Source organism: Apodemus sylvaticus, chromosome 9 (assembly GCF_947179515.1).
Source record: "Apodemus sylvaticus chromosome 9, mApoSyl1.1, whole genome shotgun sequence".
Lineage (NCBI taxonomy): Eukaryota > Metazoa > Chordata > Mammalia > Rodentia > Muridae > Apodemus > Apodemus sylvaticus.
The window spans coordinates 93,348,485-93,360,921 of record NC_067480.1 but is presented as its reverse complement, the minus strand read 5'-3'; the positions used below and the strand labels follow the sequence as shown (position 1 = coordinate 93,360,921).

Sequence of the window (12,437 nt, the reverse complement as noted above, 5' to 3'; positions counted from 1 at the left end):
ATTATGTCTTGGGTTTTCAAAAAAAGAATTCTGACAAAGAACACAGTTAATGTTGAGCATAGGTTTAGAACTATTTTAGGTAAATCCTGCGTCTCTTGTTCTGTCACCAAACTGGGTAGTGAGAAAACCACTGTGCTAAGAGCTTGATAAATATAATGAATTCTAGCCTGGAAGAAAAGTACATGTAGTTGTTTATTGTATAGCATATACATATACATATACTGAAATTTAATTTTAGCTGTTTACGTTATTATAACATAAAACCTAAAACATGCTATATGACCTTTTTAATGTTTAAGAAATATATTCAGGCCATTTAGGATGTTAATAGAGAATAACAGGTATTTTGTAAGTAATAGGGTAATTTTACTTTTTAAAATTTCTCAGTCCTTGGGAGTCACAGAAGAGTGATGGACTCAGATACAAACTCAAAGATTACTTTGATGTGTTTCTCAGTTATGGTTAATCTAGAAAGTGAACTAATTGTGGATTACTTTATAAGTAATGCCTAACCCAGGAAAAAGTAAGGAAAATGTAGCTGTTTGATTTTGGTAGAGTGACTCTGCGTGGTGTCTGCCTCCATTGTCGGGGGGCTAAAGAGTCAAGAGTGAGAAGTAAATCGTCCTGTAAACTACACCTTTTGTTTCAGATGAATCAGCAGATGGCTGCCATGAACCTCAGTAGTGCAAGCGCTAGTGCAGGTTTCGGCCAGCCCCCCAGCACGACAGCAGGCTGGTCCGGAAGCTCGTCGGGGCAGACTCTGAGCACACAGCTGTGGAAGTAAGGAGCTGCGATGGAGTTTCACCCAGAACTGACACCGACATTCCTCGCTACAAAGGCATCTAGTTCCCACTTATTCATGTACATACGTATTTTTTCTTCCCCCATTTGTTCACATTAAGAATGACCTGATTGACCGTGTTGGTCTGTGCTGATTAAATTTGATGTGAAAGCAGGTTGAGAAACCATCTTGTGTGGAGGCAGCTTTGCTCATATTCCCCACGATGTCATAAGCCACACTGAGAAGCTGCTCAGTTAACTTGCATAATCGGTTTTATTCTCAAAATTATAGCTCTAACGTTTGCATATAAGGGAAGTAGTTATCATGTTAGTAATACCTCTAACAGTATAAACCCCACCCCCAAATTAGCCAGTAATCCTGTAGAAGGTACTGTATGATCAAATGTTTAATCATATAAATAGAATGTAAATGTATCACTGAGCACTGTTTTCTAGTGTATCAAATTCTTTTATTCATCGCTCACTCCACTGTGCTGTTGTTATGATGTGCTTAACAGGGAACGTGGTTAGTGAACGGAGATAAACCTGGATGGTACTGGAAATCTCAATGAAGGTTTCAGAATTCAAATTTCCATTGCCTCTTGTAATGTGGACCTCTTCTCATGTACATAGTGCTAATATGAAGACCTTTTTCTGCACTATATGCACACAGGGTAACTAAAACAAAGCCACCTTTAATCCTTGAAGGTATATCCAGGTTTATGACAGTAATTGTGTTTACATTTTATGGTGCCTAGTATTGACAAAATGTTATTTCCCTATATTAAACAGATGAATCCACACACCTTTTTTATTTGTGGGTTTTATTTCCTACAGTGTACACTGCCACCAGCTTTCCAAATATTTCATGTTGTGAAGCCAAGAATTTAATTGGGGATATTTAATTGGCAGAATACTCATCATCAGCTTCTAAAACCTATTTCATTCTACCAGTATTGAGATGGCTTGGTGAGGGAGGGAGCAGTGAGAAATACTTGGTGTCCTTTTCAGTGTCATGTGGCTTCACTGTACAGAAACCTTCCAGTTCAGAAAACACATGCAGAACAAATGAAGACAACACATTTTGTAGCATCCAGGTAGCTGTCGAAACGATGTCCATCGGCTGACAGGAAAGACTGAAGGCAAAGAAGCAGTACCTGACTTACTGAGCAGCAGCCTAAGCGCCAGGCTTCCTCCTCCTCACCTGCCGCAGCAGCTACACCTCAATGGTCACCGTGTCCAGGTGGTACTTTGGCTCATTGGCTAGATTGACCTTCTCTGTCCGAGTGTGCCACACGAGAACCTGTGGAGGAAGGGGATAATTTAAACAGCTGCTCTGCCTGCACGCTAGGTGCAGCCACACGAGGGCGATGAACAGGTACCTTGGTGCAGTTGCTAGCTTTTGGTTCCAGTTCTTCAACTGTTGTTATCTGCTTTAGAAAGTCAGATTCTTGCATCCCTGGCTGGGATCCACGGCGCTTAAATACAGCTTTTGGGTTGGACAAGATGACTTGCAGACTCACGGCAAATCCTTTGCATGAAGTAAAGAAAAAGGTGCAATTATTGGTATACTTTTTCCCTTTGTAATTGTGGTCACATCAAAAAAGTACAAATACCTACCACGAGGTTAGATCTTGGTATTCACACTTTAATTAGGCACATTGCCTGCATACAATCTCTGAGGAAAATTAGTCCGTGATTTTGTACACTCTGATGACACCTACCACAAAATATAAATTTTGATGATAATCAAATTTCAGAAACTGCCTTAGAGAGGTCACCACAGGTCCACATTTAATACTCAACGCTATTGCGGAATAACTCTCCTTGTGTTCCAGTTCTGGCCTAGCCTTCCTGACTGCTTTCAACATCATTAGTGTGTGCTGTATCATCAAGGTCAGAGCTGTTCCAAATGACTTGACATTGACAACCTTGGTAGTAGAGGTACTGATGATCATGTGAAACAAGTATGTATAAGCATTAGTTTCACTCTTTAAGCATGAAGGGAGGGGGGAACTTAGAGATCAGTACAGGCAGTATCGAGTCATTTGACAAGTTTGGTTTTTGATTTTAAGTGCTTAAAATCAAGAGGATTTAGCTTAGTGGTAGAGCACTTGTCTCACATATAGGAGGCCCTGAGTCACCCTTCAGCACTGCAAAGACAGAAATGTGAGCTCGCTCCAGTGTTTGGCCATGTGACAGAATCGTCACTGTTTAATCTGCTGAAATACACTCCTAATGCACTGACAGCCGGCTGCACATGTGACTGTTTTAGAAACCTGAAGCCTCAACCTTCGCTCCTGGCAGTAAACCCAGACCCTCCAGGAGCTGCTGGGTTGAAAGCCAAGCTAGGGACTTCTTAGTAGGAATGCATATCTACTCTTCCATTAGCAGCATTACACTGTAAAAGAAGCGCTGTGAGAAAACCACATCGCTACAATCACCTCCAATCTTCCTGCTGCTCAGTCAAGTGCCCCGGACCCTGCTGCCTCTTGGAGGAAGTTAATGCTTAGCTATGCACAGACGGTGCTCGAGGAAGTGCTGAGTGAATCAAAATCAGACAACATAACCCATAAAGTGGCCTTCAGACTCCAGTGTTCTCCACTAATGCTGTGTGGGAGGGCACCATGTGTTCTAGTAGCAACATTAATTTGAAGCATCTAGTTTTCTGTTTTTCATTAGGTCCTTGCATTTGGGACACTTCCTAAGTTACTTCATTTCTGTTAACTCTGTAATGTCCCAATTTCTTAATCTACAAGAGAAGTATGAAACCATGGCACGCAGAAAGATTCTACTGACTTCAGATCACTGTGCAAAAGACTGCAATATGTAAAGGAATGTGCCACTGTGAAAAAAGTAGCAAGAGAGGTGGGCAGTGCCAGCCTCCACTCAGCTGCAAGAACCCTGGTAGACAGGTAAAGGGCCTGCGACTGTTCTCGTGGGCAGAGCCAGGCCACGTGTATGTCATATGACTTTGATAAGGGATCTAAAGTCTTCATCAGGCACAGCTGGTACATAACAAGACTTGAGCAACACAGCCCAAGCTTGAAGCTGATAAAGTGCCTTCGCATCAGACCAGATCGCACTACTGCTAACGACTTCTTCTTTTCATCCTTTATCTAAATGCAAGTCTTTCCTTCCCAATCATACTGGAGCTTCTGGAATATTCTTTATGTGGTTTCAATATATCCCTATTTTCATAGCACACACAATGATCCAAATGATGCAGAGGTAATTCTGAAAAATCTAAAACCATTCAGACCTGGTTTCCTTCATTGTCCCTTAAGGTGTTAAACTTACCGTCTGCAGCCTCTGAAAGATTCAGATTAGATGGATATTTTCTCCATTTCCCTGGTTCAGGAATATTTCGTCATAGCGTAGATCTATGTGGCAAAATGAAACACAGGCCAACAGGCAACCCTGAAGCTGCCATTGTTTTTGTTGGGTGCCCCCTTGTCCTCATTGTGCAGATATGTGCCTCAACAGCAGAGCTCTTAGAGAGGGTGCACAAAGTAATCTAAAAATGGGGCTAGAGGGCAGAGGGAGGACATTATCCAGAGGTTCTTCACCTACTTCAGCGAGTTCTGCCCGTTTGCTGCTCAGGAAGCAAGTCACAGCCCCAGCAAGCAGGCGTCATATAGTAACTAGGCCAAGCTGGGTTGCTTTGGAAAATCCTCTGCCCTGATGAGACACCATACTGACCTAAGTGCTGTCTCTTGGGAAGAGGCAGCAGTTTTAGCTCCGGACCATTGATTTCCAATCTGCTGTGGGTGTCTTGGGTTTTCTTCAGCTGCGAGTATTTGTCTCCAGCATTATATCCTTACTGGATTGGCTTTAAAGGTTCTGCTGTGTCTTTTGAGGTATTAGGATTCTGACAAAAACTACAGAAGTAGGGTTTTTCTGTCTGGGTCAGTTATGGGGAAATGTGCCATGCCCATGAAAAGTGACTGTTGGCTGTGCAGACAGGTCTTCCTTAACATCTAAGGATTGGGGGGGCGGGGGGGGGGGAAGGCATATTCCTCACTAGGCAGAGGGACAGGGTTTGCCTCAGTAGATTACATGCTTACTGAATGCATTAGAGTCTAACAATCCATTTCATTTCCAGACAAGATAAAGCCACAGGAGAATTGGAGAAGAGATGACTCATTGGTTAAGAGCATTTGCTCCTCTTCCAGAGGGCCCGAGTTCAGTTGCCTGCACTTGTGTCATATCTCACAATCATCTGTAACCTCAGCGCAAGGCTCTCAGCACCCTCTGACTTCTGTGAGCACCTGGCATGCACTTGGGTGCATGTACTTACATGCAGGCAGAATACGCTTTTACAAAAGACATAGGAATAAATGACACCAAGAAGAGTGTTCAGTCAATCAGGGTGAAACACATATGATAGACTCTCCAAGAATAGATAAATGTCAGCCCTGAAACTGCCAAAGCTTCTCTGAAGAGGCCACTCCACAGGCAAGGAACCCCCAAACTCTGCTGTCTCCTTTGGTTGACCACTGAGAGTGTAAGGAAGCTATATAGCAAGAATTTGCAGAGCACAAAGCTCTGCTTCTGGGTAGAGGTTCTCAAGCTTTCAGTGTGGTCAACTGATGCCCACAGAAATACCCAGGCCAAGTAGAGACTTGGAAAGGAGGAGGTGACTCAGTTATCCTGACTCACTTAGCCTGGCACTGCTCACGTTCTCATCAGCAGGAGCACAGCAACCCAGTAATAGCCGCAGCTTCTGCACAGAATGTGCCCGGTGACCAGCTAGTGTGGGGTCAGGTTAGCTCTGAAAGCTCAGATGCTCCTGCCTAAACTTAAAAGCAAACCTTGAAAAGACAGAGTGCCTCCAGATTACTTGGTCATGCCCCAGAAAAGGCCCAAGCATATTTATTTACATTTATAATGCAGTATATATTATGTTTGTGTGTTTATTCATATTACATATACATGCATATCAATCATTACCCAACAATTTAGAATTCAAAACGTCTCAGAACCAGAACTTCCCTGCTGTGCAAAGAAGCCAGAAAATAAATACTGCAGCAAAGAGAAATCCAGAACTGATATGGATGGCTGAATTATTGTTTCATATTCAAGAAGGCTGGAGAGCTGTGAGCATGCTGAGAGAAGAGAGGAACAAAGCCATCTCAATGACAAAACTACAAGGAGGTGTAAGTGTCCTGGGTAGAACTAACATCTGAGACACAAAAGAATAAAAGATCAGCAAAGATGAACTTTAAAAGTTCAGTAACAAAGATTAAATAAATTTCAAATATATGGAAATGATCAAAGAGTAAATTATAGATCAAAGGAAGTGAGAAAGTAATAAAACCCCTAAGCCAAAATAAAAATAAGGATAGAGGATCAGAATGAAAGGTAAGAGGAAGGTATAGAAATATATGAAGAAATGATGACTAAAAATGTCCAGTCTTCATTCAGTGAAGATCTATAAAGCCTAAACAACCTTGTTCCTAACCTAAAGGTAACCTAAATTAAGATCAGTCCAACCATAGTAGCACCTTACACAATCTTCACACATGATGTGAATGATACCAGACAAACCACAGTGGACCTTAAAATAATTCAGGTTCCACAATGTATGCTGCTTTTGATGTGGTAGAATTTAAACGGCTCAATAACAAGGATTAGATAGGTTTACAAGTTCAGTTACATTTCAAATGTATGGAAAGGATCAAAAAGTAAATTACAGGTCAAATCCAGGGAAGGGAGAAATTGGTTAACTGAATGCAAGAGAAAACAAGCCATGAAAGTTTGAGTCTAATGAAGTACTTGGAAAGTATTGAGTCTAATGAAGTATTGTGGGGCTATGCATGTGTGTGCAATGGTATAGAGGCCAGAGATCCATACTTGGTGTCTTCTCCCCCCTCCATCTTATTTGGGGGTCAGGGTCTCTCACTGGAGCTGACCATCTCTGGCTAAACCAGCAGGCCAGCAAGCCCTCAGACGCCCCTGTCTCTCCCCTACCCATGCTGCAGGTATAAGCATGTGCCACCACACCCTGTTTACAGAGGGGCCAAGGGTCTCAACTCAGGCCCTCGTGTCTGTGTAGCAAGCACTTGGCTCATTGAGCCGCCTCCCAAATCTAAAAATCTCTCTAAATATAAGTTCTTACTGTGTTGTCCTGTTTCCCCAGTGGGCTAGCTTGAGACCTCCTGCCTTAGCTACTTAAGCCGAGACGATATCTGTCTGACTGTTTGTCTGTCTATCATAGTAAGTACGGCAAAAAATGTTTTCAAAAATATTTTAAACACTAAACTAGAAAGATGAGATCACACTTTTATAAGCTAGATGTAAATAAAACCCAAGTACTATTAAATGTAAGAGCAGACACAGGGAAGAAGAGAGAATGCAGAAGAATAATGAAGGAGAGATGTCTCCCATATGCTCAGTTGGTGGCACTGCTTGGGAAGGTTTGGCCTTGCTGGAGGGAGTATGTCACCAGGGTGCAGGTCTTTGAGAGTACACAGCTGCACCCTACGTGTAGTTTCCTGACTTGAAGGTATGAGTTCTTGGCTTTGCACTCCTGCCACCAAGCCTGCCGTTTGCTGCTGCACCTGCCCACAGCGATGGACTTCTGAGCCTCTGGAATTGACAGACTCAATAAACTCTCCCATAAGTTGCTAATGGCCATGATGTAATCGCAGCAACAGAAAAGTCACTAATACAGGGATAAGCATCGATCTTAAATTGAAGGCACAAACCACCATTATGGAGAGAACAGGTTCTAGTGACAGCAGTAACAAGAAGGATTAGCTTTATGACAGAGTTTCAGACATCTCAGATTAAAATAGATTGAAAGATGAGCTACCACACATCGGACAACCTAGAGCAGTCTAACAATCAAAGAATGAAGTTTATGGTTCAGCTACTTTCCAATACTACAACTTCCTTGGGCCAGACAACCCTCAGCTGTGAATCCCAGAAATCATGTAAAGAACTAATAGTAGTGCTACATTAATTTTTACTTTTAATAAAAAAAGGAAGGAACAATTCCTTAAATTATCCTGAAGGCCAGCCTTGCCCTGACACCCAAACTATGCAAAAGCATTACAAGAAAACTGCAAGCAAAGTTAATGAAGAAAGGCAGAAAGCCTCCTCAAGCTTCCCCAAGTCCAAGCCAGCATGAACTTAAGCCATGTAAGCCATGGCCACATATGTCAATCTCAAGGTTGGGACTTGTCATCATCTCAACTGTGTAATTCATTAGAGAATGTAAAAGGAAAACTCCCTTGATTGATGGTCAACACTTTCTCTCACAAAATCCAATATCTTTTTATGACTCAGGTTGGGGGATGGATATCACTGAACCAATTACAAGTGTGAAGTTTTCTTGCTGAAGGGCATCTGAAGAAGGAAGAGGAGGAAAAACTAGAACAGAGGAAACAACTGACATTTTACTTCCAGATGCAGACTGACTCAAACTCCTGTAGGTTCTCATGGACACAGACAGCTGCTCCTGTCTGTGTTATTCACCAGTGCAGTGGACATCCTTGCCATGGGAAGAAGCACTGCCCCCCCCATTTGCTTTTAACAAAACAGGTGACACAGATGGGCGCAAAGTCCATAAAACAGCTCCTCGCTCGCTCGCTCGCTCGCTCGCTCTCTGTCTCACCCAGTCAGCAGCAATAATGGCCGTTGTCAGCAACTTGGTCTCACCACCCTGTACCTGACCCTCTTGCACTCACACTCAGTCTGCAAAGAAAATAATCTCATGTCCTGCAGATCAAGCCCACTCCCACATCCTGCAGCATGACATGGGGCTACAAAGCCTTAGTCAGATCATGAGATAAAACTTTCTGAATCACCACCTGGGGGATAATGGAATCTTACATGCTTTTTTTTTTTTTTTAAAAAAAAAAAGTATATTATGTGTGAAGTGTTTTGTCTGCATAAATATCTGTGAGCATATACAACATGCATGCCTGGTGCTTACAGAAACTAGAAGATAGCATTGGCTCCCTTGAAATTGGAGTTATAGGTGGTTCTGGATCTCGTGGGAAATCAAACCTGGGTCTTCTGGAAGAACAGTCAGTGCTCTTAACCTCTGAGCCATCTCTCCAGGTCCGAGACATGTTCTTTCCATGCTACTAATAGCAATTTCAAAAATCTCTCTCCATCCACTTAAGAAAAAAATGATTTCAAATCCAAAATAACACACACACACATGCACACTCACACACACACAGATGTACGTACACATGCGCACACACATACAAGTTACATGTGGTACCACCACTTCTCTGGAGTATCTGCTTCATAACTTTTCCTCTCAAAGCATAGACTGCCTCTTGGAATATTGCATTGTGAATTTCAATATTGTTTCTGGTTCAAATATATGTTAAAATATAAAAACGTATGCATCCACTAAAGTGGCGTCTTAGTATTCTGTTGCTAGGATGAGACACCATGACCAAGGCAACTCTTATTTAAAAACAAAACAAAGCATTTAATTGTGGGCTTGCTTATAGCTTCAGAGGTTAGTCCATTATATTGCAGGAAGTATGGTGGCATGCAGGTGACATGACAGTGGAAACATAGTTGAGAGCTCTATAATCTAATTCATAAGCAGAGAGGGGGAGGGGAAGGGAGAGGAGAGAATAGAAGAGAGGGGAGAGAGAGGAGAAGATGAGAGAGAGATTGGGTCTTGTATGGGCTTTTGAAACCTCACGGCCCACCCTCTGACATATTCCAGCAAGGCCACAATTCCTAATCCTAATGCTTTCAAACAGTACCACTCCCTAGTGATTAAGCATTCAAATATATGAGCTTATTGGGGTCATTCTTACTCAAACTACCATATATGGTGTGCTTAGGCATCCCCAAATTTGGGTACCAATCTTTAAAAGAACTAATTTTTGCCATGGACTTTTCTTTGTTTCTTTAGTAAAATCATTTGACTGTAACTAAAAATTTTGTGGTTGCCAATTATATTTCATTATACTTAACAAACTTAACATATGTATGTTAAGTATCAGAGTATATGTGTATGTGTGCATGTGCATGTCTGTGTAGACATACACACACATGCATATACATATATTCACATATGTATGTGTATATGTGTGAGTGCATATGTGCTCATGTTCTAGTAGAGGTCAGAGGTCAGTCTCGAGTGCTGGTCCTCGGAGCTCCCATCTTGTTTTCTAAGGCAAGGACTCCCGTTTTTGAGGACCTGGAGTTTGATTATTACACCAGACTGGCTTGCCAGCAAGTACCAAGGATAAACTTTTCTCCACCTCCCCACCTCCAGGGTTACAGAGTGAATGCCACCAACTTACAGTTTCCATGGTGCGGAGGGTCAAACTCAGGTCCCATGTTTGTGAGGCAGGCACTCTACGGACTAAGCCCCCTGTCTTGCCTCCAGAGCAGCAGTTCTCAATGTGTTGACTGCTTGGGGTGTGGGGAAACAGTACCACACAGCCCTTCAGATGTCCTGCATATCAGATTCTTACACTAGGATACATAACAGTAGTAAAGTTCCAGTTAGGGAGTAGCAACAGAAGGAAGACCAAAGTGTGGATACCTTGGTCCTTCTTAGGAGGAGGATCGAAATACCCATGGGAGGAGATACAGAGACACAGTGTGGAGCAGAGGCTGAAGGAAAGACCATCCAGAGACCTGGGGATCCATCCCATATACAGACACCAAACCCAGACTCTGTTGTGGATGCCAACAAGTGCTTGCCGACAGGACCCTGGTATAGCTGTCTCCTGAGAGGCTCTGCCAGAGGCTGACAAACTCAGAGGTGGGTTCTCTCCCAACCATTGGACTGAGCACAGGATGCCCACTGGAGGAGCTAGAGAAAGGACCCAAGGAGCTGAAGGAGTTTGCAGCACCATAGGAGGAACAATAATATGAACCAACCAGAGCCTCCAGGGACTAAACCACTAACCAAAGAGTACACATGGAGGGACCCATGGCTCCAGCTGCATATGTAGCAGAGGATGACTTTGTGGGATACCAATAAGAGGAGAGGCCGAGGTTCTGTGAAGGCTCCATGCCCCAGTGTAGGGGAATGCCAGGACAGGGAAGCAGGAGTGGGTGAGTTGGTGAGCAGGAGGAGGGGGAATGGGATAGGGGGTTTTCAGAGGGGAAACCATGAAAGGGGATAACATTTGAACTGTAAATAAAATATCTAATAGTAAATAAGCAAATAAACATTTTCAAAACATTAAGAAAATAAGTAGCAACAGGATAATTTTATGGTGGGGGGAGGGGAATCACCACAGCATGAGGAACTGTATTAAAGGGTTGCAGTATTTGGCAGGTTGAGAACCACTGCCCTAGAGTGTTTGTCCTACTGAAGACATATGTTTCATTAATAGGAAGTATAAGTCTTTCAGCTTTGTGGCCTCTCCCCATCCCCGCCAGAGATTGTTTTAGCCGTTCCGAACCTCTTGCTTTTCCTTATGAACTGGATGGCTCTCTTAATTTCTACTAAAAAGCACAACCACAATTTTGACAAGATTATTCTGCAGCTGTGACTTAGTGGAAAGAATATCACAGTCTTCTCTGTATTCCGTCTTTTCTAATCCATTAACAAGAAGTTATATTTACATATTTTACATTTGTACATTACATAACTTTACATTTGGTTACTTCATTTCATTTTAGTTTCCATTACACAAGGGCCTGACACTTCATTTCGACATTTAATTATTCCTGCTGTAACTGTGAATGAAGCATAAAAGTGAAGTGTTCTCATTTTCAGACTCTTCACTGTCACTGTTTATAACTATTAACTGATTTTTCTGTTGCTTTTTAGTCCTTGAGATAGAGTATCACTATGAAGCCATAGCTCAGAACTTGCTACATAGATTAGATTGGCCTGAAATTCTCAGAGATCTGCCTGCCTCTGTCTCCCAAGTGTTAAGATTAAAGGTGGCTCCCAGCCGGGCAGTGGTGGCACACACCTGTATTCCCAGCACTCTGGGAGGCAGAGGCAGGCAGATTTCTGAGTTCAAGGCCAGCCTGGTCCACAGAGTGAATTCCAGGACAGCCAGGGCTATACAGAGAAACCCTGTCTCGAAAAAACCAAATCAAAAAAAAAAAAATCCAACCCCCCCCCAAATAAAGGTGGCTCCCATACCCAGCTTACATCATCATCTTAGTGGGCCTCTCTCCAGCCCCCTGCCTAGTGTTTTTATCATGCAGAATATTTGAATTTTGTCAACTGCTTTTTAAATTTTGCACCTATTAACATGATCATATGGATTTTTATTATATTTTTTATTTTATATATTTTTTGTTTACATTCCAAATGATTTCCCCTTTTCCAGCTCCCCCCTCCCCATATGTCCCATAAACCTTCTTCTCTCCACCCAGTCTCCAATCACCTCTATCCTTTTACTCTGTCCTTATACTCCCCTCCAATGCTAGATCAATCCTTTCCAGGATCAGGACCCTCTCCTTCTTCATGGGAGTCATTTGTTATGTTAATTGTAGCTTGGATATTCAGAGCTTCTGGACTAATTAATCACTTATCAGAGATTGCATTCCATGTGTATTCTTTTGTGATTGGGTTACCTCACTTAGGATGATATTTTCCACATCCAATCATTTGCCTAAAAAATTTCATGAATTAATTCTTTTTAATTGCTGAGTAGTATTCCATTGTGTAAATATACCACATTTTCTGTATCCATTCG

At 42.4% G+C, this 12,437-nt stretch overlaps 2 protein-coding genes across 3 annotated transcripts in view; one reads left to right on the top strand and one right to left on the bottom strand.

Moving 5' to 3' along the window:
• The window catches only part of Smap1 (small ArfGAP 1), a 76,000-nt gene extending 74,417 nt beyond the window's left edge, over nucleotides 1–1,583 (top strand). For both annotated transcript variants that reach the window (XM_052192597.1, XM_052192598.1), the window contains one exon: nucleotides 650–1,583. In XM_052192597.1, coding sequence (XP_052048557.1) covers nucleotides 650–784 — 135 coding nt within the window. In that variant the 3' untranslated portion in view covers nucleotides 785–1,583. The remainder of the gene's footprint in view (nucleotides 1–649) is intronic.
• A 413-nt stretch (nucleotides 1,584–1,996) lies between these two features.
• The window catches only part of B3gat2 (beta-1,3-glucuronyltransferase 2), a 90,477-nt gene continuing 80,036 nt past the window's right edge, over nucleotides 1,997–12,437 (bottom strand). Inside the window, exons 3-4 of the mRNA XM_052192599.1 lie at nucleotides 2,163–2,311; nucleotides 1,997–2,083 (exon numbers count right to left, since the gene is read on the bottom strand). Of these exons, the coding sequence (XP_052048559.1) occupies nucleotides 1,997–2,083; nucleotides 2,163–2,311 (236 nt within the window). The remainder of the gene's footprint in view (nucleotides 2,084–2,162; nucleotides 2,312–12,437) is intronic.